This window comes from Oncorhynchus mykiss, chromosome 1 (assembly GCF_013265735.2).
Source record: "Oncorhynchus mykiss isolate Arlee chromosome 1, USDA_OmykA_1.1, whole genome shotgun sequence".
In the NCBI taxonomy this organism is placed as follows: domain Eukaryota; kingdom Metazoa; phylum Chordata; class Actinopteri; order Salmoniformes; family Salmonidae; genus Oncorhynchus; species Oncorhynchus mykiss.
In genome coordinates, this window is record NC_048565.1 from 39455331 (window position 1) to 39480086 (window position 24756).

The window sequence follows — 24756 nt, forward strand, 5'->3', positions numbered from 1 at the left end:
AATCCAGGTGAAAGCTATGGTAGTCACTTGCTAAATCCACTTCTATCAGTGTAGATGATTGGGAGGAGACAAGTTAAAGAATGATTTTTAAGCCTAGAGACAATTGATACATGGATTGTGTGTGTGTGCCATTCAGAGGGTGAATGGGTAAGACAAAACATTTACACAAAGTGCCTTTGAACGGGGTATGGTAGAAGGTGCCAGGCGCACTGGTTTTTGTCAAGAACTGCAACGCTGCTGGGTTTTTTATGCTCAACAGTTTCCCGTTTGTATCAAGATTGGTCCACCACCCAAAGGACACAGCCAATTTGACACAACTGTGGGACACATTAGTGTCAACATGGGCCAGCATCACAGTGGAATGCTTTCGATACCTTTTAGTCCGTGCCCTGACAAAATGAGGATGTTCTGAGGGCACAGCCTCAATTCTTTAGGTGTTCCTACTGTTTGGTATATTCAGTGTAGATTGCCAAGTAACTGTCCTTTTCTCCCTCTTCTCATTCCTTTCCTCTCAGGTGCTGTTGCTTCTTCAAGCGAAAACGGAAGAAGAACACTCCACGGCAGAAATGAGCTCCTGCTACTCTGTCCGATGTCACTGAGCGGGTTTGGTTTTAAGGAAACTAATTAAGGGGCATTTCCAGTTGTAGTTGGGAGAGAGACTTTTTATTACGAGAGATATGCGATTTCTTAATGACCCGGACCTACTGAATGACCTTCGCCACAGAGACCTTTCTTTGATAATTTGACCACTGACACTCCCTCTGGATACCGGAGAACATCTCTTAATCTTCAGTTTTTTTTTTCTTCCCTTTTGCTCAAGTGGAGATCAAAGTCAAATATCCCTCCCTCTCTTTTAGGGACTGAGGAGACCAGTCTTGCAGTCTATAGACCCCATATTTTTTCTGTCTCACGTCTCTCTCTTGTGCTCTCTCTCCCCATTCACCAAACACTCTCACATCCCCAGTAAAAGCAGGTCTTAAGCTGTCCCTAATTGTTTGCTTTTTGTTCATGCATATTTATCTCTGTACATATGTGTGGATGTATGAATGTGTCCTAATGGTTAATTGGTTCATATGCCACCCAGCCCCTCCCAGTTAGCCCTGTTTGACTGTCTTGGAAGTATAGGAGATATTAGGGCAATTCCACATCAGGACAGCCTGAACATATTTTGGGAGTATCAAATTGTTCTTGCAATTCTCACATATAAAGTTCATTGGAAGGAAGAATGTTTGACATGCTTTTTACATTTGTATCACATTTTTTTCTATCATAATGAAAGTGGTTTTCTGGTACTTTGGAAGATACAGTATGACCCATTTTATATATAGAAGTTGACATTATAGGTCATTAACCAATCACATCCCTCCTTTAGAATTGCACATTTAGCAATTCACCAGCAGAGGGAGTTCCCTTTTGAATCCATTTTCCCATTCACTGTGTTGGTGGTGCTTATAAAAGCCTACTCTGGAAATGTGATGTACTTGTAGAGTGTATATATATATTGTTTCAAACAATGTCCTAAAATGAGCTAATCTAAAATTGTATTTCATAATGTAGACATAGTCCATATGTTAGAGCACACTATAAGGAGTATAATGACACCAAGATGTTCTGTGTCATGTATGGTGCATGGATCATAAGATCTTACAGGAGGCATGTATAGGTCTAAAAAGGGCCTAGAATTGCTACTTACATCATGATTATCTAAAAAAAAAATGTTTAAAAAAAATAAAAAAGCATGTCAAACATCCTTCCTTCAAATGAAGTTTCTATATGAGAATTTCCATAACAATCCAAGTGTCCCAAAAATATTTTCGGGCTGTCCTGGCACAGAATGGCCCATTTTTATAAATAATACTACAAAGTCCTAAAGTAACCTCTTGCTCCAAGCCGAGACACCGCTTCATGTCCCCTCATAGATCTGCAAAGATGTGACCGGTGTAAGCAGTATGTTAATAGTTCCCCTTTTGCTTCTGGTTGGCTAGGTGAAGTTTTCACCACATTGCTCAACACACATCCAGTTCTTTCACATCTATAAGGGTTTATTTGGGATTGGGCATAAGTAGTCAAAGCAGAAAGAAAAGGTAGAAAAGGAGGGAACAGCGAAAGACCAGCACGTTCCTAATGCATCCCTGCCAGGGAAATAAACCTGCTTGTACTATTCACCTCACAAGTCACTTACTACATTTGCCTGGTACCTCCATATTTGTATTAAAAACTACTAAAAGTGCTAATTAGAAGGATAAGCAAGAAAAATGTAAGACAGCAGTTGGTGAGTGACCAAAGGGATGTGTGTGGACAGAGGACCAGTTGTTACCAGATTGGGATTTATTTCTGAAAATGATTTGAATTCTAGATCCCTGTGTTTGATGCACTGTTCATTATAGCAAATGCACATCATTGCTTGTAACCACTCGCTCCTTTTCAACTTCAGGCCTTGGTCTGTTGTACATTTTTGGGGGAGACAATCTATCGACAATAGATCAGTTACGAGTTGCATTTTGCATTGCTTTAGTTAACATTGCACGTACCCCTGAACTGGTCCCTGTTATCCACAAACACTTAGATTTCTCTGTGTGGATGAAGGAAAAGTTGCTTCCAAATGCTGATCTAAGGTCAGTTTAGCTTTTTTACCTCCTAATATTTAAGGCTAGGATTTGGATAGAATGAACTGATCCCAGATGTGTACTTCGGGGCAGCTTCTACCGCCAGTCTGTCTGTATACAGAATCTTGGATAAGGAGAACAGACTTAGCTCTCCCATTGATTTAGATGCTACTGCTCCCTCTTCTGGCCTTAACATGGAATGCCTTAATCAGATCACCTCTCATTAGAGCCTATCAGGATAGGTGTCTGGTCACTGCAACAACATACCAGCCAATAAGAAGACATGCATGTTGACGAGTCTGATTCCAAACGAGCGGCCGTTCTCAACTCCAATCCTGGGGTACCATCTGGTGTTGCACATTTATGTTCCAGCCCTGCCCTAACCCACCTGAGTCAACTAAGTTAAAGCTTCAATGCAGCCTTTTTTACATTTTATTTTTTATCTCCATATCAAATTAGTTCTGGGTAACAATTCAGTACCTTACTGGCATTGTTTTAAATTAAAATGGTCAAAATGAAAGACATAACAAAGAGCAATTTCTCAAGCTATTTTTTTGCTCGGACTGTCAAGAGTGATCTGAGTGGGGAGGGGATAACTGTAAACGAGCTGTTATTGGCAGAGTGGTTTGGAACTCCATAATTTCACAGTATTATTCCAACCTCAGTATGGAAATGTATATAAAACACAGAAGAATCATGTTTTTGACTGCACTGGGCTTTTAAGTATTTGAATCATGTCTGTTAGTGCTGGGCCTGAACAAAAAAAAGCTGCAGTGCTGCGGTGTGGACCTTCAAGACCTGGACTTAAAGCCCCCCATGCAGTCTTTACTATTTCATTTTAAATCATCACTGTGTCTAATAAATCACTGTTTATTTCATGAAAATAACAAATATATTTTTGGTCATTTAATACCCTGAGCCTTCTTTGGCCCTTGAAATGCTGTCTGACCATGTGGGCGTTAGGAAATACGTTTGAAGATATACACAGCCATAATTTTACATACACAGCCATAATTCCGTTTACAATAACCCGAAAAATATTGAGTCCCGGTTATGTGAAACCAGGATAAGATACCTGAGATATGCTGATCTTAGACGGGATACTGTGGCATGTAAACATCTCATCACTGTTTACTGTTGTTTTTTGCAGTCTGCACAGTCTCAGTTGCGCATATCATTGGTGTTGTGATGTTTTCATCAGTCAAACACATCACTCCAAAGAGAAGGCGATCTGCGCTGTTCGATCCATCATAATTCCATAATAATTGATTTTGCTGATACTCTGCACTGGACTGTATAGCATGCTGGCTACTTTCACCCCTAATTTAGACACTTCTGCTTATAATTTCCGACATTTGGTAGGTTGAATCATTTCAGACATTTTGTAGGCCATTTCTTTGTCAACTATAGTTAGATACATGCATATTTTCTTCTGTCATAACTTGTTGCCCTAGAAGACTAAATAAAGTAGTGCTCACCAGAATGTCTTACATTGATAGAATGAATGCATTACACAGGAGGTTGGTGGCACCTTAATTGGGGAGGATGGGCTCGTGGTCATGACTGGAACGGTATAAGTGTCAAACACATGGTTTGATGCCATTCCATTAGCTCCGTTTCAGCCATTATTATGAGCCGTCCTCCCCTCAGCAGCTTTGACTGCTGCATTCGTAATCTAGTTTAACACCAGTAAAGTTGTCTGTTTCGTTTAGGGACCGGGAGAAAACGCAATAACTCCAAAACAGTGGAAAGATTGGTCCTGAGCAAAATGACCAATGTCATCAGTTTGACCGGTTTAAAGGAAATGAAAAGCAGAGAACTATGAAACATTTCTGTTAAGACTTCAGTTCTTCTTGGGTGCATATTTTATGTGCTTTAAATACTGTCTTTTGGCATAACTGTGTCAAAGATAACACATTGCAATCGCCAAAGCATTTTCTCAAGAGATGCTGATAGAAAGAAATCATATTTCTCCACTCCTGTTCCCGAGACAAAATTATAATTTGTTGTATCATTGTACTGCAAGAAATCCATAATTCTGCAGGAGTTAATATTATATTATGCTACATGTGAGAGGTTATAGGCCTACAGTAAGTGTCCATATTTCAGTTACTTTTCCATTTAACCCATATTAACTATAATGACTAATATTCTGTTTATACTCATGAACGGGATATCGAAGGTGCATGTAAACAGCATATCCCGAATAAGAACTTAAGCGGAATATGAGCTACTGTCCGGAATACTGTGCGCATGTAAACGTGGTCACTATTTAGCCTGTGGAAATGGTCGCATTTTGTGAGATGATACTGTGGTGTGTCTCACTTTAAATCAATATTAGCGCAGACATGGTTGAGAAAGCAGAATTTGAATATTTAAAATATAGGAACCTCCTTTGTGTCCTATGTAATGTCATCGGAGTGAAAGGATGTGAATGGCCTCTGCAGTCAAAACATTTGAGGTTGTGAAATGCTAAACTTGAATGATATTCAACCCACCCCAGTGTTGACTCCTGAAGGGTTATCTTGTCTGTTTCGATATATTGTTTTGTTGTTAATGTGAACAAAAAAATGTATGATGTACTGTAATTTAACAAAATGTAATCATTGAATGACCTTGCTTTTTGGTGGGGGAAGGTATTTAAACAGTGATTGAGTGCACTACTTCTGCACCTGCTGTTGTCTGTAGTTAGAATGCCGGTCTCGTTCTCTACCATCTTGATCAGGTGTGTCAAACTCATTCCATGGAGGGACTAGTGTCTGCTGGTTTTTCTTTTTTTCTTTCAATTAAGCCCTAGGCAACCAGATGAGGGGAGTTCCTTATTAATTAGTGACCTTAATTCATCACTCAAGTACAGAGAGGAGCAAAAACCCGCAGACGCTTGGCCCTCCGTGGGATGAGTTTGACACGTGATCTAGGTACTATCCACTTTCATTTGTGTGTTATGGAAATGGTGGAAAGAACTCGTGGCCTTGAGGCAAGGCTGGGGGAATTGTCAATTTCCTTATATGCTTCTATTGAATAACTCCCTTGTACACAGACACACAGGCGTGAAACCCAAGCACAGTGTTCATTATTTTTACTTTTTTGTCTTTTGGCGGGATCCCAAGTTAACACTGACTAATGCCCCCTGGTGTGCAGGAGGACTTTAGTCTTTCCTATGATGACACATTTATCTATGGCATGTCCACTCCCTAGCTGCCTTTTATGGATGGACAAACAAATGTTCTGTATATTTTTGAGTAACAAAGAGTTTTTGTGTGCTGTGTGTGGATTTAAGTTATTTCAAATGTACTTGAATGGAAAGATTTGGGCCGAGTTAGTGGAATGTCAGGATTTACTCAGATGCCAATTATCGGACTAAATTATGTGCGTATGAGCAATGTTCTTTATGCATGGATTGGTCAATTGATTGATTGATTTACCCACATGTCATTTAGGCTTTTAGACATCAATGCTGACCACAGCAGGCTAATTGTGTAGTGGGTAAAAGTTCAGGCTTAGGCTGTTGTCATGTTTCTCTCGCCCTTTCTCCCTTTTGCTCTCATTCAACTCTGTTGAGGACTTCCTCCCTTCCTTGAAGTAATTATTGATCTAACCAGAGGAGGCTGGGGTCCTATAGGAGGATGGGCTCATTGTTAAGGGCTGGAATGGAATATATGGAACAGCATCAAACATATGGAGACAGCATGTTTGACTCCGTTCCATGTACTCCATTCCAGCCATTACAATGAGCCTGTCCTCCTCTGGTTAGATCAATAATGATTTGACAGGTGAAAGTGATGGCTTTTCCCTCATGGCTTTCACCTGTCCAGTCATATCTAATTAGTGATTACTTAAAGGACAGGGAGAAAGGACAGTGTTCGTACCAGGACTTTTGACTTGCTATGATGCTGGTGCAGCACGGAGGTGCTGACCCTAGGGTTTCTTGAAAGGACAGAGGACTTCCACATGCCCCTGGTGGCAGTATATATTTCTATATTTGCCCATACAGCTGTCTGATCCCACTGTGGGTCATTTTGAAGCCTTACATTCCCATTGCTCCATGACATGTTAACATAACCCCCTCCAATGGCAGGGTTTGTTTGAGATGTCACTCACTGTATTGGGATAATCTATGGATAGATGTATACCTCAGAGAAAAGCCATTTCTGACTCTCTCACCACACACATGCACATTCTCATTCCCTTTCTCCTTTTTGCTCTCTCACTCAGTCTTTGCTCCCCAGTGCCAGCTTGTTGACCTCTGGTGCCAAGGGCGCTGAAATGTTAGCGTGTTGTAGACATGAGCCCTATTCTCTGCTCTTAAGATGGTGTCATTTTAGACCCATTCGGTGGGTTAGCTGGATCATTGCAAGTGATTTTGAAAAGCCATTCAAAATAATAATAATTTGCCATGTTATGCTTGTGTGACAACCATACCATCTCCGAATTTGTGTAGTGAAATATTATTTTGCGTTGGCGCATTTAGGTGACATGAGGCTTCTACTATAGTAATATTGCTTATGATTACAGATGATTTGCTTCTTTCATTAAGTATTCTAGGCCTGCTTGTTTTGCTTGATTCCAACCACCAAAGTTATTGTTTTGTCATCCCTGTTTTCTTATTATTGTTCATTTTTATTAAGGAAACCACTATCAATATATGTTTTGCCAACTTTTGTGTACATATGAGAAGTCCTCTCTAAATTATTTAGATGCTGCAGAGGGGGCATGGCTTTTTACCCTTCATCAGCAACCAGAAGATGACACTGAGTCAGATGGCTTTGGCTGGTTGTATCCTCATGCCTTCTGCATACTGCATAAAGGGGTAGATTTAATTCTACCTGAGTTCTTCTCATTGGTTTTAAGCACAAAGTTATTGTATTGGTATACTTTGTGTACTTTTAAATAATACTGTCCTGCTTAAATGAGCAAGGCCCACCAGGGCCTTAATGACCATTTTTCATTCTTACTGTCATTCCAGATAATCGCTGCACTTTCTCAGTGTTTGAGGGACCATTTAACAACGGTTGCTTGCATTTGTCTACAGAACTGTGTAGGGTGCAAGCTGCAAATACTGCTCAAGTGAAGACTTCCTGACATTACCTTCTGAGTTGCTTATATACTGTAGACCTCCAGTGGTTAGAGACAAGACTGCAATATTGTACTGATTATTTTTAATAGTAAATTATGTGAAGTTTATTTTGTTTTTATGTTCAAATTGGAGTCTATTTTCTCAGCCTGGTTTTCTTTTCACCCTCTTCAAAGCTGTGGAACGCAAACTTGTACAGTGCTATGAGAGCTTATGTCTCGTGTTCTCTGGTAATGGTTTCAAAGCTATGAATATAAGAATCAAGTCTTAAAATTGTATTGTGAATATTGTGTTGAAACATGAATGTTACTTCAAAATGTATTTGAACGCTTTAACCAACCTAGTTAAGGGCTCCTATCCTGAAAAACCCCTCGTTTTTTTTCAGGTTTTTGAATTCCTTTTGGGGGGGGCGGGGTTGGACTGTCATATTATGCCTACTTCCCAGAGGCCTCAAGTGAAACATGTCATGGGACCTTTCCAAAATTTCACTACACTACTTCAAAATAACTCAACTCAAGTTTGCACCCGTTTTTTATGTAAAATAAAAATCTCTCTTAACCTTTACTCTTGGCCCTGTGTTTCTGTCCTTGTGCTGCGGACTTCTTGCTGTCCTAGAAATACACAAGATTGTGTCGTCTGATTCAATGAATGAACTTTTTCATTGTCTATCGGGATGCTCAAATGCACTTTGTTCAAGTTTCACTTGATGAGCAGTTTATTAGTTTTAATCAATTGTTTCAGTAGGTTAGAGCTAAAGCCTGCACCCTATAGTGCTCCAGGGTTGGTGAGGGGTGACTGTTGCATTGTGTGAAATGTGCAGCCCTAATAACCATATCCCCAAAACATGTTAATGAACTGGAGGTATAAAAAGGTGACTGAATATGGGAACACTGTCAATCCTTTCACTTCAAAACACTGTACAATAGAATAAAGTGTTAACTTATTATGACGTGTAGGATATAAAAAAAATTGTTCCCAGCAATTTATTGGTTTTGGCATCACAGTGCCTTCGTCACGGCATCTCCAGCAGTGTGATGCCGAAACGTTGGTTTACCCAATAAATTACTGGAAGCTTACATGTCTTAGGAGTTTGCCAGAAAGGCATTTCACTGAACTTGTGCATGTGACATTGAAATGTGTATGTATGTATATACACTGCTCAAAAAAATAAAGGGAATCCCTAAATAACACATCCTAGATCTGAATGAATGAAACATTCTTCTTAAATACTTTTTTCTTTACATAGTTGAATGTGCTGACAACAAAATCACACAAAAATGATCAATGGAAATCAAATTTATCAACCCATGGAGGTCTGGATTTGGAGTCACACTCAAAATTAAAGTGGAAAACCACACTACAGGCTGATCCAACTTTGATGTAATGTCCTTAAAACAAGTCAAAATGAGGCTCAGTAGTGTGTGTGGCTTCCACGTGCCTGTATGACCTCCCTACAACACCTGGGCATGCTCCTGATGAGGTGGCGGATGGTCTCCTGAGGGATCTCCTCCCAGACCTGGACTGAAGCATCTGCCAACTCCTGGACAGTCTGTGGTGCAACGTGGCGTTGGTGGATGGAGCGAGACATGATGTCCCAGATGTGCTCAATTGGATTCAGGTCTGGGGAACGGGCGGTCCATAGCATCAATGCCTTCCTCTTGCAGGAACTGCTGACACACTCCAGCCACGAGGTCTAGCATTGTCTTGCATTAGGAGGAACCCAGGGCCAACCGCACCAGCATATGGTCTCACAAGGGGTCTGAGGATCTCATCTCGGTACCTAATGGCAGTCAGGCTACCTCTGGCGAGCACATGGAGGGCTGTGCGGCCCCCCAAAGAAATGCCACCCCACACCATGACTGACCCACCGCCAAACCGGTCATGCTGGATGTTGCAGGCAGCAGAACGTTCTCCACGGCGTCTCCAGACTGTCACGTCTGTCACATGTGCTCAGTGTGAACCTGCTTTCAACTGTGAAGAGCACAGGGCGCCAGTGGCGAATTTGCCAATCTTGGTGTTCTCTGGCCAATGTCCTGCACGGTGTTGGGCTGTAAGCACAACCCCCACCTGTGGACGTCGGGCCCTCATACCACCCTCATGGAGTCTGTTTCTGACCGTTTGAGCAGACACATGCACATTTGTGGCCTGCTGGAGGTCATTTTGCAGGATTCTGGCAGTGCTCCTCCTTCTCCTCCTTGCACAAAGGCGGAGGTAGCGGTCCTGCTGCTGGGTTGTTGCCCTCCTACGGCCTACTCCACGTCTCCTGATGTACTGGCCTGTCTCCTGGTAGCGCCTCTATGCTCTGGACACTACGCTGACAGACACAGCAAACCTTCTTGCCACATCTCGCATTGATGTGCCATCCTGGATGAGCTGCACTACCTGAGCCAGTTGTGTGGGTTGTAGACTCAGTCTCATGCTACCACTAGAGTGAAAGCACCGCCAGCATTCAAAAGTGACCAAAACATCAGCCAGGAAGCATAGGAACTGAGAAGTGGTCTGTGGTCCCCACCTGCAGAACCACTCCATTATTGGGGGTGTCTTGCTAATTGCCTATAATTTCCACCTGTTGTCTATTCCATTTGCACAACAGCATGTGAATTGACAACAGAAGTGTGATTGACTTGGAGTTACATTGTGTTGTTTAAGTGTTCCCTTTATTTTTTTGAGCAGTGTACAAAGCCTACAGTTTACTCACCATTAGTCAGCACCTCTACTAACTTTTTGGGGTGTGCAGCTCTTGCTTTTCACTAAACTTATGGTGTGACATCACCTGAATGAGAACCAAAGCATTGGCAGAATGATTCCATAAGAATCCATATCAGCCATAGACAGAATCGGCATAAGGAACAATGAAACTTGAATTTGTTTCTCATGTTAATACTCAGACTGTACAATGTGAGATGTGCAATATTACTGCACTATTTGAAGACGGACCAGACTGAACTGAAGCTCAACAGGGGAAACCAAATGTTTCTGTTTTTAAGCATTATTATAAAGTAGCCTAAAGTGTGTTTTGTAGCTCTTCACTTTATTTTGAGCAATACCTTTTATGTACACTGCTGCACACCACTTTTTTCATTTGAATTCATTATCCTATATACATCAACAGTTTGGGAATGGAAATCTTTCCTAATAAATTAAGTCTGATAATTGTTTCACGAATTCCTCCACCACTAGGGGCCAGCAAAATATTTTCGCCTTGGTTTGCCAGTTCCGCATGCCCTCTTTTTTAAACTTCTGCTCAAGAATTTGTTTGGCCTCTTCAACTAACCCGATTCAATATGGTGGGTACTCAAACATTTACAACCCCACTGAATCTATCGTAATCGGCGCTTTTTAACCAACCGTAATGGTATTTAGGTCTGTAATAGTATCATGTTGGATATATTATACAATCACATTGACATATTGAGTTGGAATGCCGTTCCTGGCAGTTTTTATGAACAATTTAATGTAGAGTGTTCCCCGAGATGCTAACGGAAGAAGCAATACGCTGGCATTTGGCTGTCCATGAACAACCTCGTTTTCCATATCTTGATTTGATTAGAATCAGTAGAGAGAACTGGCAGTGCCTTCAATGTTGCACAATCATCCGATGTGTGTTTGGTGGTGTTGCACCTAGGTTTAAGCTGTGTGTAAGGAATTTAATTTCATTCGTGATACTGATAAGCATAACTAGTTAGTTGGCTAACTAACGGTACCTTATTGCCAAATCATCCTAGTTAACCTTAGCTAGGGGTCTAGCTACCGGTAGTTATTTATCCATGTACAGTACTAGCCTGCTAGTTATGATTAATCACTGGTGTAACTAGTCATGACTTCCATTTACTAGCCAGGTACCTCGCTAGTTAGCCAGTATACACAAAGTTGCAACCCAGATAAGTAGTAACGGTATTGGGCTAGCTAGTTACGATTTTGCCTTTCTGGTTAGTAAGCTAAATGTAGGTTGCATGTCAGCCGTGGGAATACTGAAACCTACAATTTCAGCAGCTTCTGTACTTTAATTTCTTACATTAAACCCTGTATCGAAAGTGGCCATGGTGTTGATTTAAGTGGCCAGGTCATTGATAGTACAAGGAAAAGTGAAATGAGAGCATTTCCCGTGTTTGATGGGTCCTCAATCCCAACTGAACCCTGGTTCTCTCAGACATTTTAAATGTGGAGAATTTGGGCCATTCTGAGCATTCAGGAAACTGAAAGTAATTTGCACAACTTTACAACAGGGACGAGTCAGGACTAAGACGGTGAAAAAGGCCGCCCGGGTCATCATTGAGAAGTACTACACCAGGCTTGGAAATGACTTCCACACCAACAAGAGGGTGTGCGAGGAGATCGCAATCATCCCCAGCAAGAAGCTGCGCAACAAGATAGCTGGGTGAGTCTTTCTTTAGACATATGGTCTATGTTTAGAGCATAGAAGGGGACCAAGTGAGCAGTGTTTCTCAACCAGTTATCTTGGTGGCACCACTGGCCTTTTGAAAAGATTCAATCTTTAGACCAGTGACTTTGAAGAAGTCAGTTTTGGCTGTATGTAGTCTTTTAAAAGGATGACCATAACTTGTAATTTGATCACACCATGGTAGTGTTTCTGGGTAAGTGGGCATTTTGTATATGTGAATGAGATGGGGTGGCATGTACATAAACATGATTAAGGTGGTTGTGTTTGAGATGGATTGTTTAGGGGTTTCCCCTTTGTACTGAGATCTTTATGGATGCTATGGGATGAGGCACTATCACATTGGACTATAAATATATATATATATATATACATACACACACACACACACCATACTGTCACCTGGACACCAAGACCACTGAGTTGCATAACATGACATAAAATAATTTTACATTGCTCTTCCCCTTTTAATTTGTTTTGCTGAATGACTCATGTTTAGACATTGCTTGAACTTCAGACCGTTTCCACGGTTACCCCATGGATATTCAGTCTTGATGAAATCTGCCTGAAAAAGACTCAGGAGTCTCTACAAGCCAGAATGTTGAATACAATTATCTTTACACTTTACCGGTTGTCTGTGCTGTTGGTCTTTTTGACAGTAGGAGGTGGAGATGGGGTATCCACAGAAAAGTGTTTGTCTGACTTTTTGCGGCACCTATAGGTTTTGTCGCTTGTTTTGTTTTTCAATCTCCTGACGCATTGTACTTGATGCACAATATGTAAATGATAGCCAAATGTAACCTTAACATAGTTGACCAAAGCACGTTTACTCTCCATCTGTTGGAACTGTTTGTGAAATTTGCCAGCTGATTGTGTGGGACAACGTTCGGTTCGTCTCGGCCATATTGTGCAAGTGTTTGTCGCATGCGAAAAACAGATAAACAGACCAGTGTACTGAAGGTTGTGTTGATGACGATTCCCTTTGGATATTTTGTCTGATTACCCCCGACATGGGGACAAAATCAGCAGACAACGGGTAAAGTTGAAATTAAGTTCATTCATAGGACTTGTAGTAGGACTGTTCGGTAATGCTGAGCCTACATGATAGAGATGAGAGTAAGTATTTCTCTCTTGGATTCTAAAAGAAGCTAGTCTATGCTGTGTTTTGTGGCTGGTGTTGCCTATGGATTGAATTTGAGCTTATGTCAACATAAAGCATATTGGTCAACCCTGAAGTAGCTCATTCATTACATTTGTTCATTTAATTAACATTGACTATGCTGCAGTTCAATCAGGTTGGAGTTCAACACAACTTGTAATAGCATGGGTGAATCACAGCCAGTCTGCTGCACTGGCTTGGAGGGACAGACCCATTCATTCTATCATATCCCTGACCTAGCTAATTATTGCTAGTTCGCCACTTAAAACCCTGTATCGAAAGTGATTATGGCATGACTGTTGCCATAGTCATTGATAGTACAGGAACAGTGATTTTTGAAAGCTTTTCCCGTGTTTGTTGGCATACCTGTTCCTGTCAAACCCTGTATCTTTCAAACATCTTCTACGTCCGCAACAATCTAAACTTGTGTGAAACCTCATTCTCATGTTAGGCTAGTTTTTAGTGATCTTGCAATTTAAAAAATATAAAATATATTTAAAAAAAACTGGTGTGATCCAGTGCTGTGACAATTGTGAAGTTGAATGTGAATGAACTGGATTCTTGATTGTGCACTCAGGTATGTGACCCATCTCATGAAGCGCATCCAGAGGGGCCCCGTCAGAGGCATCTCCATCAAGCTCCAGGAGGAGGAGAGGGAGAGGAGGGACAACTACGTCCCAGAGGTAAGTGTGCCCCCACCCACACAGGGCCTAAAAATAACTTTAGATTTACAAAAACTGCCCCTTTAAGGTTACCATGGTAATGGGGCCATCAGTCATGTGCCTGTGAGAACCTTACTAGTAGAGGCCGACAATGTCTCTTTGCTAGCTGTCGAAGCAAACTCAAACATTGACAAGCAACCTAGCTTGAGAAACCAGCACACTGCTCTTGCTTGTATCACTACTCTTTATTAAGCTTTACGTATCGGCCTTCAAGCTCTGGCGAAGGCCTTGAGGCCGATACGTAAAGCATAATAAAGAGCAGTGATACTAGCAAGAGTGGGTTTGTTCTTTTTTCTCATTTTATTAAATTGTTAAAGGTCTAACACCATGGGCCAAAAAGGTGCTGTATGACGCAAGGAGCCTCTTTACACAATATACTGAACCAAAATATAAACAAAACATGCAAAAATCAAGGAAGTCAATTGAAATAAATTAATTGGGCCCTAATCTATGGATTTCATATGACTGGTAATACAGTTGGGCACAGATACCTTTTTAAAAAAAAGTAGGGGCGTGGATCAGAAAACCAGTCGGTATCTGGTGTGACCACTATTTGCCTCGTGCATTGCGACATCTCCTTCGCATAGAGTCGATCAGGCTGTTGATTGTGGAATGTTGTCCCACTCCTCTTGAATGGCTGTGTGAAGTTTCTGGATATTGGCGAGAACTGGAACACACTGTCGTACAGGTTGATCCAGAGCATCCCAAACATGCGCAATGGGTGACATATCCGATGAGTATGCAGGCCATGGAAGAACTGGGACATTTTCAGCTTCCATGAATTGTATACAGATCCTTACGACATGGGGTTGTGCATTATCATGCTGAAACATGAGGTAATGGCGGCAGATGAATGGTACAACAATGGGCCTCGGGATCTCATCACGGTACCGCTGTGCATTCACATTGCCATCGATTAAAATGCAATTGTGTTTGTTGTCCGTAGCTTATGCCTGCCCATAGCCTCAACGCCACCATTGTGCACTCTGTTCACAACATTAACATCAGCAAACCTCTCGCACACACAACGCCATACACGTGGTCTGCGGTTCTGAGGCAGGTTGGACGTACTACCAAATTCTCTATAACAACGTTGGAGGCGGCTTATTGTAGAGAAATCAACATTCAATTCTCTGGCAACAGCTCTGGTGGACATTCCTGCAGTCAGCATGCCAATTGCACGCTACCTCAACTTGAGACATCTGTGGCATTGTGCTGTGACAAAACAGCACATTTTTAGTGGCCTTTTATTGTCCCCAGCACAAGGTGCACCTGTGCAATGAGAATGCTGTTTAATCAGCTTCTTGATATGCTACACCTGTCAGGTGGATGGATTGTCTTGGCAGAAGAGAACTGCTCTCAAACTGGGATGTAACCAAATTTGTGCCCAAAATTTGAAAGAAATAAGCTTTTCGTGCGTATGAAAGATTTCTGGGATACTTAAGCTCATGAAACATGGGACCAACACTTTACATGTTGCTTTTATATTTGTGTTCAGTGTAACATTCATTATCACTGGTATTGACAATGGAAAGCTGCTGGTCTCTGATCCGATATTTTGTACAGTATCTCCTTCCGTTGTGGCCTTGAAGTAAAATACTGCACCGATAGGCTACTGTATAAAACACATGTGGTCCGTCAACCCTCCATCTGCAGAGCTATTGGGTGTGCAGGCTTTTTATCTAGCCCTGCTCAAACATACCAGTGTCAGCTTATCAAGGTCCTGTTGAGCAGCTGATTTTTACAGTGTTGTGTGTTCGAGCAGGGCCATTTAAAAAAAAAAAAAAGCCTGCACACCCAGTAGCTCTCCTGGAATCTCCTGGAGGAGGGTTGGCCACCCTGAAACATTACATTTATAACCAAATACGTTTTATGTCATAAAATAATTCCCTCATTCAGTGAACCAGGGATCAAATGGCTACGGTGGGCGAGGTAGCTAACTAAGATGTTCATCTATTTGTAAGGTTCAAATATTGTATTCACTTCTTGACAGCATTGGAGTTACTTGTCAATTAGGCAATTCTAAGAATATATATTTTTTAACTTGGTCAGAATTACATGGCTAGTATTGAATAGAGGAGAATTCTAACCAATTTTGAGCGCTGCGTCATTATTTTACCTGCTGCGTAAATGTCTCTCTCTCCTCTGGCAATGGCCCACTGGCACACGGAGGTGATGCATACACAATGAATGACCAGGATTTTCATTAGCTATAACTGGGCAAATAACTCACTAACTCGCAATGAATATCAACAAATGTGCACACGCGGCTAGGCTCGCTTTGATCTCAAAAACGCATCTTGCGAATGACTACATGATTGAAAGAATGCACGTGCCTGTCAATGCAGGTCTACAATAATTGCATCCAGAAGACAGTGATCCAATTTTTATCAGAGAGCTTGTTTGTTTTATATTATGTTTTTACATGTTTTTTTCGGCCAACTTAAATCTATATTCTTCTTGTCTGACTATTTTATTATTTTCCCCCCGGGCAAGTGGACAAGCGGTAATGTCAAGCCCTGATAGCTATGCATGCTTCTACTTTGCCTAGGCACCATAAGATGCATTCTCATAAACTGCTTTTAGTCATCAACAATCGCCTTGCACTGCTGCCATTGGGAATCTTAAGTCTATAGTTGGGATAGGATGTGACACCTTTTGATTCAAATCTGAAATTCTTTTTGATTTGCCCTGTATCGAAAGTGACTATGGCATGACTGTTGCCATTAAAAGTTCAGGAGTAGTGATCTTGAAAGCTTTTCCCGTGTTTGTTGGAATACCTGTTCCTGTCAAACCCTGTATATTTAAAAAAAAATGTGTTAAGACCGCAAACCTTGCCCCAGGCAGCCAGTAACTGCTGTATGCCCTGTTGAGTTGGTGTCATGTGGCAGTGTTGCCTGTTTAATATGCACACTATTAATACATTGTTTTGTGGACAGCGCTGATATGCCATTAGCGCAGTAACTAAATCTTTGTTTTTGTTTCCAGGTGTCTGCACTCGACCAGGAGATAATCGAGGTCGACCCAGACACCAAGGAGATGCTCAAGCTACTGGTAAGTTCCTCACAGGCAGCTACGTTTGGTGTCTTAATGATGAATATATGTGCAGCGTGAAGATGACACCTTGGTTTTAACCATGTATAAAAAGTGACAAAGGCATGATTGTTGCCATAGTCATTGATAGTACAGGAACCATGACTGAGATTTTCCCATGTTTGTTGGAATACCAGTACCTGTCAAACCCTGCATCTTTAAAATATCTTCCACATCCTCCCCAGTCTTAACTTCATGGTGAAACTACTCGGCGTTACGAGACCAGTCATCTGCGATTTACATTGTTAGCGTTAACCTGTGGTGTATTCTGGTGGTAACTTGTTGGTGAAATTAGATTTTATATTCCTCCTTCCTCCAGGACTTTGGCAGTTTGTCCAACCTGCAAGTCACCCAGCCAACTGTCGGAATGAACTTCAAGACACCAAGAGGAGTCTAGGCATTTGTAATATCGCTTAATAATAAAATTAAAAAGTACACAAAAAGCAGTGTTTCCTAGTGGTGTTGCTGATTAGAACATGGATGGGCAAATCAAGGGCTGGATTGGTGTCACAATTTTGCCCCAGTTAACGCACCTGACTCGAATAATCCACTAATCATGATCATGAATGCAATTAGTTTAATCAGCTGTGTTAGCTAGGTATGGGGAGAAAGTGACACACCACTCTGGTCCCAGAGGACTGGAGTTACCCATTCCTGGTTAAGAACAAGTAGAAACGCATGAGTGCACACTCCAGGATAATTGGTATTTTAACCATTTTCAGAAAGGGGAAAGCAATAATCATGCTATGTGGGAACATGTGAATTGGATATGTGTTTAGTCCTCGTTCATGTGCTTGTTTCAATTGGCCGACCTGTCATTGCAGGCTTTGTGCAATAAGGTTGGGTTCCTATACATATGTCTAGTATTACTCATTCACTGCTACAGCAGCATTGTGAAGTGAGATTAACATAACTTTACATTTGAGAGCTCTTGAGTTAGTACTGTGCACAGTACTGTTAAAAAACATTGTAGGGTTTTGGATTGAGTGGATTAGAACACACATTCCATTTGACCCATGAAGTTTAAAACTCAGTTCCCTCTATGATCAAATGGCATCTTTACATTTTGCACTTTCACTTATGTGAACATTGAAAGACATGATTATATTCCATTATTTACAATTATTTGTTAATAGAAAAACATGACTAAGTAGTTTTAGATCAATGAAGTTTGTGCATTTTCACTTGGTTCTTCAGTAAGAAGACCTATTGTAAACCCTCTAGAATTCAATGACCCCTGAAAATAATAGCTAGGTAAACATATTACACTCAGCAAACATGGCATAATGGGAAGCTAGGGTGACATCTGCACACTTCAGTCAACCATCTAGAGAAAATCACTCAGAAAAACGTGTCTACTACTAAGATAGAAGACAACCGACAAGTAGCCATACCACCTTCTATCCCACTGCTGACTTACCTCTGAAGCTTAACAGTTTTGGACTTGCTCAATCCATGGATGAGAGATCAGATAGAAGTGGTGTTAGAAGGCCAGTAGGGGTGACTCTTTCCTCTGGTCTCTTCGTGGTTTTTATTTTTGCAGATGTGTCTATATGACAGTCTTCAAGCTCACAGATAAAAGGCCCCATTTCATGCTACATCCCTTTTTTTTCATGGGCTGTGATGAATAGCGTACCCTGGTGTCCACTGGCAGGTTATGGGTCTGGTGAAGTGATGTGGATTTGAAAGGGGTGTACCAGGCCAATCAGTAGAGATTGAGAAAGGGGAGGGGGGGTTATCAGACCATATCTGAAATGATAGCAGACACAAACCACAATACCCTTGGGATCTGGTTTTCATTTCCCATCTGCACCCTATTGGATTTTTGGTGGAACTATATTGTATAGCAAATACCAGGTAATTACTAAGAATATATGACATGGTAAAATGGTTATTACACAGTTAAAGTAACCTATTTTATACTTTATTTTTAGGTATTCAAAAACACAAGCACCACTGGTAGCAGGTAGAACTGCAATGATATAGATATTGGACTGTTCAACAATGTATTATGATCTCTCACAGCTGGCTACGACCGGGAGACCCATGGGGTGGCGCACAATTGGCCCAGCGTCGTCCGGCTTAGGGGAGGGTTTGGCCGGCAGGGATGTCCTTGTCCTATCGCGCTCTAGCAACTCCTGTGGCGGGCCGGGCGCAGTGCACGCTGACACAGGTCGCCAGGTGCATGGTGTTTCCTCCGACACATTGGTGCGGCTGGCTTCTGGGTTAAGGGGGCATTGTGTCAAGGTTGGGTTGTGTTTCAGAGGACACACGACTCGACCTTCGCCTCCCGAGTCTGTACGGGAGTTGCAGTGATGAGTCAAGACTGTAACTACCAATTGGATACCATGAAATTGGGGAGAAAACAGGGTAAAAAAAAAGTAATACAATGTACTATGATTAGGATATACAGTATTTTTCATCCTTGCATAGGGCAGATTATCAACTTGAGTCATATGTACATAACTTAAACTGGTAAAATCATGCATTGAGATTGACAGTTTGTCGGAGTTATTTAAAGTTAGGATTCGGCATCATGTAATCTCGTCGCAACCAAGCGCATCAAGGATGAAAGCCAAATCTTATTTTCCAGTTCTGTGTGCCCGGGGCACAATAAAAATGGGTTTTCCACTATTCAGTGCTGTGAAACCTCCTGCTATAAATATCCATCAAAAGAGGGGAAAGTAAAAGGGTTTAAAATCCTCCCCTTGTTCCTCTGCCAATTTCCGCCAGGCTGTTGGCCACAATTTGGTTCCCGCTTGTCTTCTTTTGAGGTCTGTTTAGCGCTGCCTACATAGCCCGTCTTCAAAACTCACTGTGCTCACACCCCATCCCTCCACCCCCATTTCCCCAACACACCCACCATCCTCCAACAGCTTCCATCCTTAATCTCCTCTGTGTTGTAATTTTTTTTTGAAAATTAGCCAGATTACCAGGAAAATCTCACAGAAAATTATTGCTTTACCTATTCTGAATCAAGCAGTAGTGATTGAGGAGGACAAATGTCACTGCCAGATGAGAGGACTTCAATAACACTAACTGACCCAATCAATCTCAATTCATCCCCAGGAACAGAAATAGCAATTCACCTCCGTACAACCTAAATCAATCAAACTTCCTCCATTGATCAAAACAAGGTCTCTTATCAGTTAAGACACTCATTAAATGTTTGTCTCCTAATTACTTTTCGGTTGTGCTTTAATGTCACATTTAGTTTGCTATAGAGTTTGCTACAAAGTTGAGCTCACCTCTCATCTTAATGAAACTGTTGACATGCTTAAACTATAAACTATCAAGGATTACAAAGGGAAACCCAGACGATGAGCTAAATGCCGTCTATGCTCATGTCGAGGCAAGCAACACTGAACCATGCATGAGAACACCAGCTGTTCGGGACGACTGTGTGATCTATCTCTCCATAGCCGATGTAAGTAAGACTTTAAACAGGTTAACATTAGCAAGGCCATGGGGCTAGAGGGAATACCAGGACGCGTACTGACCAGCTGGAAAGTTCAACCTATCCCTGACCCGGTTTGTAATACCAACTTGTTTTAAGCAGACCACCACGAACCCCAAGGTAACCTGCCTAAATGACTATCGCCCCGTAGCGCTCACATCCATAGCCATGAAATGCTTTGAAAGGCTGGTCATGGCTCACATCAACACTATCATCCAAAACACACTGGACCCACTCCAATTTGCATACCACCCAACAGATCCACAGATAACACAATCTCTATTGCACTGCACACTGCCCCCACCCACCTGGAGAAAAGGAATACCTATGTAAGACTGTTCTTCATTGACTACAGCTGAGAACCTTTCCATGCTCATCACCATGCTCAGGACCCTGGGACTGAACACCTCCCTCTGCAACTGGATCCTGGACTTCCTGACGGACCGCCCCCAGGTGATGAGGGTAGGCAACAACACATCCGCCATGCTGACCATCAACACAAGGGCCCCTCAGATCCTCAAATGGTTCTACAGCACCATTGAGAGCATCTTAATTGGCTGCATCATCGCTTGGTAACTACAAGAAACAGTAATTTACAGTAACTACAAGGCACCCTATGGCAAGGTGCTACAGAGGGTGGTGAGTACGGCCCAGTACATCACCGGGGCCAAGCTCCCTGCCACCCAGGACCTCAGAGGAAAACAAGGGTGCTAAATAGCTAATCAAATGGATTGACCTTCTTCAAGCTGCTTGTTGATCATTGCTAGACAGACATTTTCAAGTCTTGCCATAGATTTTCACGTCAATTTTGAGTCAACTGTACCTAGGCCACTCAAGAACATTCAATGTCATCTTCGTAAGCAACTCCAGTGTAGATTTGGCCTTTTGTTTTAGGTCATTGTCCTACTGAAAGGTGAATTCATCTCCAAGTGTCTATTCCGTTTCATTTTATCCTATTCTGACAAGCATAACAATTTTTTGTATTTATTTTACCTTTATTTAACTACGCAAGTATGTTAAGAACATATTCTTATTTTCAATGACAGCCTAGGAACAGTGGGTTAACTGTCAGGGGCAGAACGACAGATTTGGTACTCAAACAAAACGCTTTGTATTCAGGACAAAAAAGTGAATTTCTTTGGTAAATGTTTTGCAGTATTACTTAATTGTTTTGTTGCAAACAGGATGCATGTTTTGGAATATTTTTAGTCTGTTCAGGCTTCCAAATTTTCACTATCATTCAGGTCAGTATTGTGGAGTAACTACAATTTTTTAAATTTATTTAACCTTTATTTAGCTAGTGAAATTAGTTAAGAACAAATTCATATTTACAATGACGACCTACGGGGGGAACAGTGGACTAACTGCCTTGTTCAGAAATAAAAAAAAATACCTTTTCAGCTCGGGGTTTCAATCCAGCAGTCTTTGTTACTGGCCCAACGCTCTAACCACTACGCTACCTGCCGCAACAACAAGGTTGTTGAGCCATCCTCAGCTTTCTCATAACCCAACCATTAAACTCTGTAAATGTTTTAAAAGCACTGTTGGCCTCATGGTGAAATACTTGACCAGTTAAGAACAAATTCTTATTTACAATGACGGCCTACCCTGGCCAAATCCTAACCCGGACAACGCTGGGCCAATTGTGCGCCACCCTACGGGACTCCCAATCACAGCCGGATGTGACACAACCTGGAATCGAACCAGAGTCTGTAGTGACACCTTTAGCACTGAGATGCAGTGCCTTAAACTGCTGCGCCACTCGGGAGCCCCATATTGCAAGAAAGGTTATTCAGCTTCTGCTTTATTAAATGTTTTTACACATCTACCAATTGGGGACCTTCTTGCGAGACCGTGAAAAGCCTCCTTGGTCTTTGTGAATCTGTGCTTGAAATTCACTACTTGATTGAGGGACCTTGTGTGGGGTACAGAGATGGAGTAGTTTAAAAAAAAATCATGTTAACCACTATTATTGACCACGGAATGAGTCCATGCAGCTTATTATGCAATTTGTTAAGCACATTTTTACTCCTGAACTTATTCAGGCTTGCCATAACACAGGGGTTGAATACTTACTGACTCAAGACATTTCATCTTTGAAAAAATTATGACATTATGGGGTATTGTGTGTAGATCAGTGACACAATCTTAATTTAATCCATTTTCAATTCAGGCTGTAACACAACAACGTGGAAAAAGTAAAGGGGTGTGAATACTTTCTGAAGGCCCTGTAAATACATATTATTATTCCACATTTTGTTGTGTTACAGCCCGAATTTAAAATGGATGAAACATTTTCTCACCCATCTACACAAAATACCCCATAATAACAGTGATTTAAAAATATATATATATGTTAGCAAATGAAATACAGACATATCTCATTTACTTTCACACCCTTGAGTTGATACATGTTAGTCACCTTTGGCAGCGTTTAAAGTTGTCTTTCTGGGTAAGTATCTAAGATCTTTCCACAACTGGAATGCGCAACATTTGCCAATGAACCTTTTCAAAATTCTTCAAGCTCTATGTCCAGATGAATCTCTGACAAGATATGTCACTGTTATTGAAAGGATTGTGAAATTGTGGCAGATTAAAGGGGACAACTATGTTCATTGATGTGATTGATGTTCTTACTCTGTTAAATTGAGACTAAGGGAAATGGTGACTCAGGTCAAAGGCCCCACAGTCCTCACAGGGCACAGGAGGACATTTTGTTTTTGTCTTTCTTCCAGATAGATTCAGTCATGAAGACAGGCCTGTCACGTCTCTTTGTCCACATTAGACACGAGAGGTGCTTTTTATGTCTAAAATATTTTCCCAGACACCAGGCACAGAACAGGGACTGGTGTTCCCACAGCCTGAAATGTAATGCACTATCCCTCATCCTGACAAGCAGCTGAAGGTCAAAGAACATGATTACACAGCCACCCAAGGAAAATGTCATTCATGTCAAAGTGTCATTCATTTCAGTTTAGTGGCACATTATGTGGAAAGTATGTTTGAAGGCTGTAACCCACACAAACTGGATGATCTCACTTGCTCAGCCAGCATCTAGAGAATGGGTGTGTTGACTGAAAAATAAAAAACGTTGCCAGATGGCACAGTTACAGATAAACATGAAGCAGGAGTTACGAGTTGAACCACCTTGTTGAGAAATGATACTTCTGTCCAAAGTTGTAAGAGTTTTATCTTGTGTCCCTGTTCTTTCTAAGATGAGTGTCAGGCGAGAGGTTTGGTGTTCCTTCTGGTCACACAGAGTAGTGTAGTCTGCATGGAGAACATCTCATTGCTGTTCTTTCAAATCTTAGGTCTTCTTCCACCAGTGTGTATGCTTCACCCTTTTGAAGCTGATTCACAGATGAAATTACTTTCACTCTGAGTGGTACTCTTGCCTCATTATTTTCTCACTGATTCATTAGCTGCTGCTTGCTCTTTCTGATATTTTTTAATGTTAGATGTTCCAAGTCCCCTTTCATTATGCAGACCCCTCCACCACGCCCTCTACACCCACACACACAATAAGATACAGAAATAAAAGGGCCTCCCCGAGTGGTGCAGTGGTCTAAGGCACTGCAATGCAGTGCAAGCTGTGCCACTAGAGATTCTGGGTTTGTCCAGGCTCTGTCGCAGCCGGCCTCGACTGGGAGACCCATGGGGAAGCACACAATTGGCCTAGCGTCACCCGGGTTAGGGGAGGGTTTGGTCGGCAGGGACGTCCTTGACCCATTGCGCCCTAGCAGCTTCTGTGACGGGCCGGGCGCAGTGCACTCTGACACGGTTGCCAGGTGGATGGTGTTTCCTCTGACACATTGGTGTGGCTGGCTTCTAGGTTAAGTGGGCATTGTGTAAAGAAGCAGTGCGGCTTGGTTGGGTTGTGTTTCGGAGGCTCCCTACAGGAGCTAAGACTGTAACTACCAATTGGATACCACGAAAGCGGGGTAAAATAATGAGAAGAAAAACAGATACAGAAATAAATACTGGTACCAACATGAGGTCAAAGAAAATAAACAAAACATACACTGAGTATACAAAGCATTAACAACACCTGCTCTGACACAAACTGACCAGGTGAATCCAGGTGAAAGCTATGATCCCATATTGATGTCACTTGATACATCCACTTAAATCAGTAAAGATGAAGGGGAGGAGACAGGTTAAAGAAGGATTTGTAAGCCTTGAGACAAGTATTTTGTGTGTGCCATTCAGAGGGTGAATGGGCAAGACGAAAGATTGAAGTGACTTT

At 41.7% G+C, this 24756-nt stretch overlaps 2 protein-coding genes and 2 non-coding genes across 13 annotated transcripts in view; all 4 read left to right on the plus strand.

Moving 5' to 3' along the window:
- Window positions 1-8244, plus strand: part of LOC110522465 (casein kinase I) — a 59275-nt gene extending 51031 nt beyond the window's left edge. For all 9 annotated transcript variants that reach the window (XM_036977206.1, XM_036977215.1, XM_036977210.1 and 6 more), the window contains one exon: window positions 516-8244. In XM_036977206.1, the coding sequence (XP_036833101.1) occupies window positions 516-570 (55 nt within the window). In that variant the 3' untranslated portion in view covers window positions 571-8244. The remainder of the gene's footprint in view (window positions 1-515) is intronic.
- A 2581-nt stretch (window positions 8245-10825) lies between these two features.
- LOC110522473 (40S ribosomal protein S17) lies at window positions 10826-17496 on the plus strand. Of its 2 annotated transcripts, none has more exons than XM_021600909.2 (5): window positions 10826-10967; window positions 11907-12058; window positions 13816-13921; window positions 16949-17014; window positions 17373-17496. In XM_021600909.2, the coding sequence occupies exons 1-5, from the start codon at window positions 10965-10967 to the stop codon at window positions 17448-17450; spliced, it is 405 nt and encodes a 134-aa protein (XP_021456584.1). In that variant the 5' UTR covers window positions 10826-10964; the 3' UTR covers window positions 17451-17496. The 2 variants fall into 2 exon arrangements, with proteins under 2 accessions (XP_021456584.1, XP_021456575.1); XM_021600900.2 differs by lacking the exon at window positions 10826-10967 and adding an exon at window positions 11139-11318.
- Window positions 11702-11833, plus strand: LOC118966770. The gene has a single exon (XR_005053656.1). It is a non-coding gene; the product is annotated as a small nucleolar RNA SNORA71 (small nucleolar RNA).
- Window positions 13507-13636, plus strand: LOC118966769. The gene has a single exon (XR_005053655.1). It is a non-coding gene; the product is annotated as a small nucleolar RNA SNORA71 (small nucleolar RNA).
- Window positions 17497-24756: the final 7260 nt, after the last annotated feature.

Coding starts and splice junctions, on each gene's coding strand:
- LOC110522473 (XM_021600900.2), top strand. CDS start 11,154: ATGCTAACGGAAGAAGCAATACGCTGGCATTTGGCTGTCCATGAACAA. Junction 11,319..11,906: donor CACCTAGGTTTAAGCTGTGT/GTAAGGAATTTA, acceptor ACTTTACAACAG/GGACGAGTCAGGACTAAGAC. Junction 17,015..17,372: donor AGGAGATGCTCAAGCTACTG/GTAAGTTCCTCA, acceptor TCCTTCCTCCAG/GACTTTGGCAGTTTGTCCAA.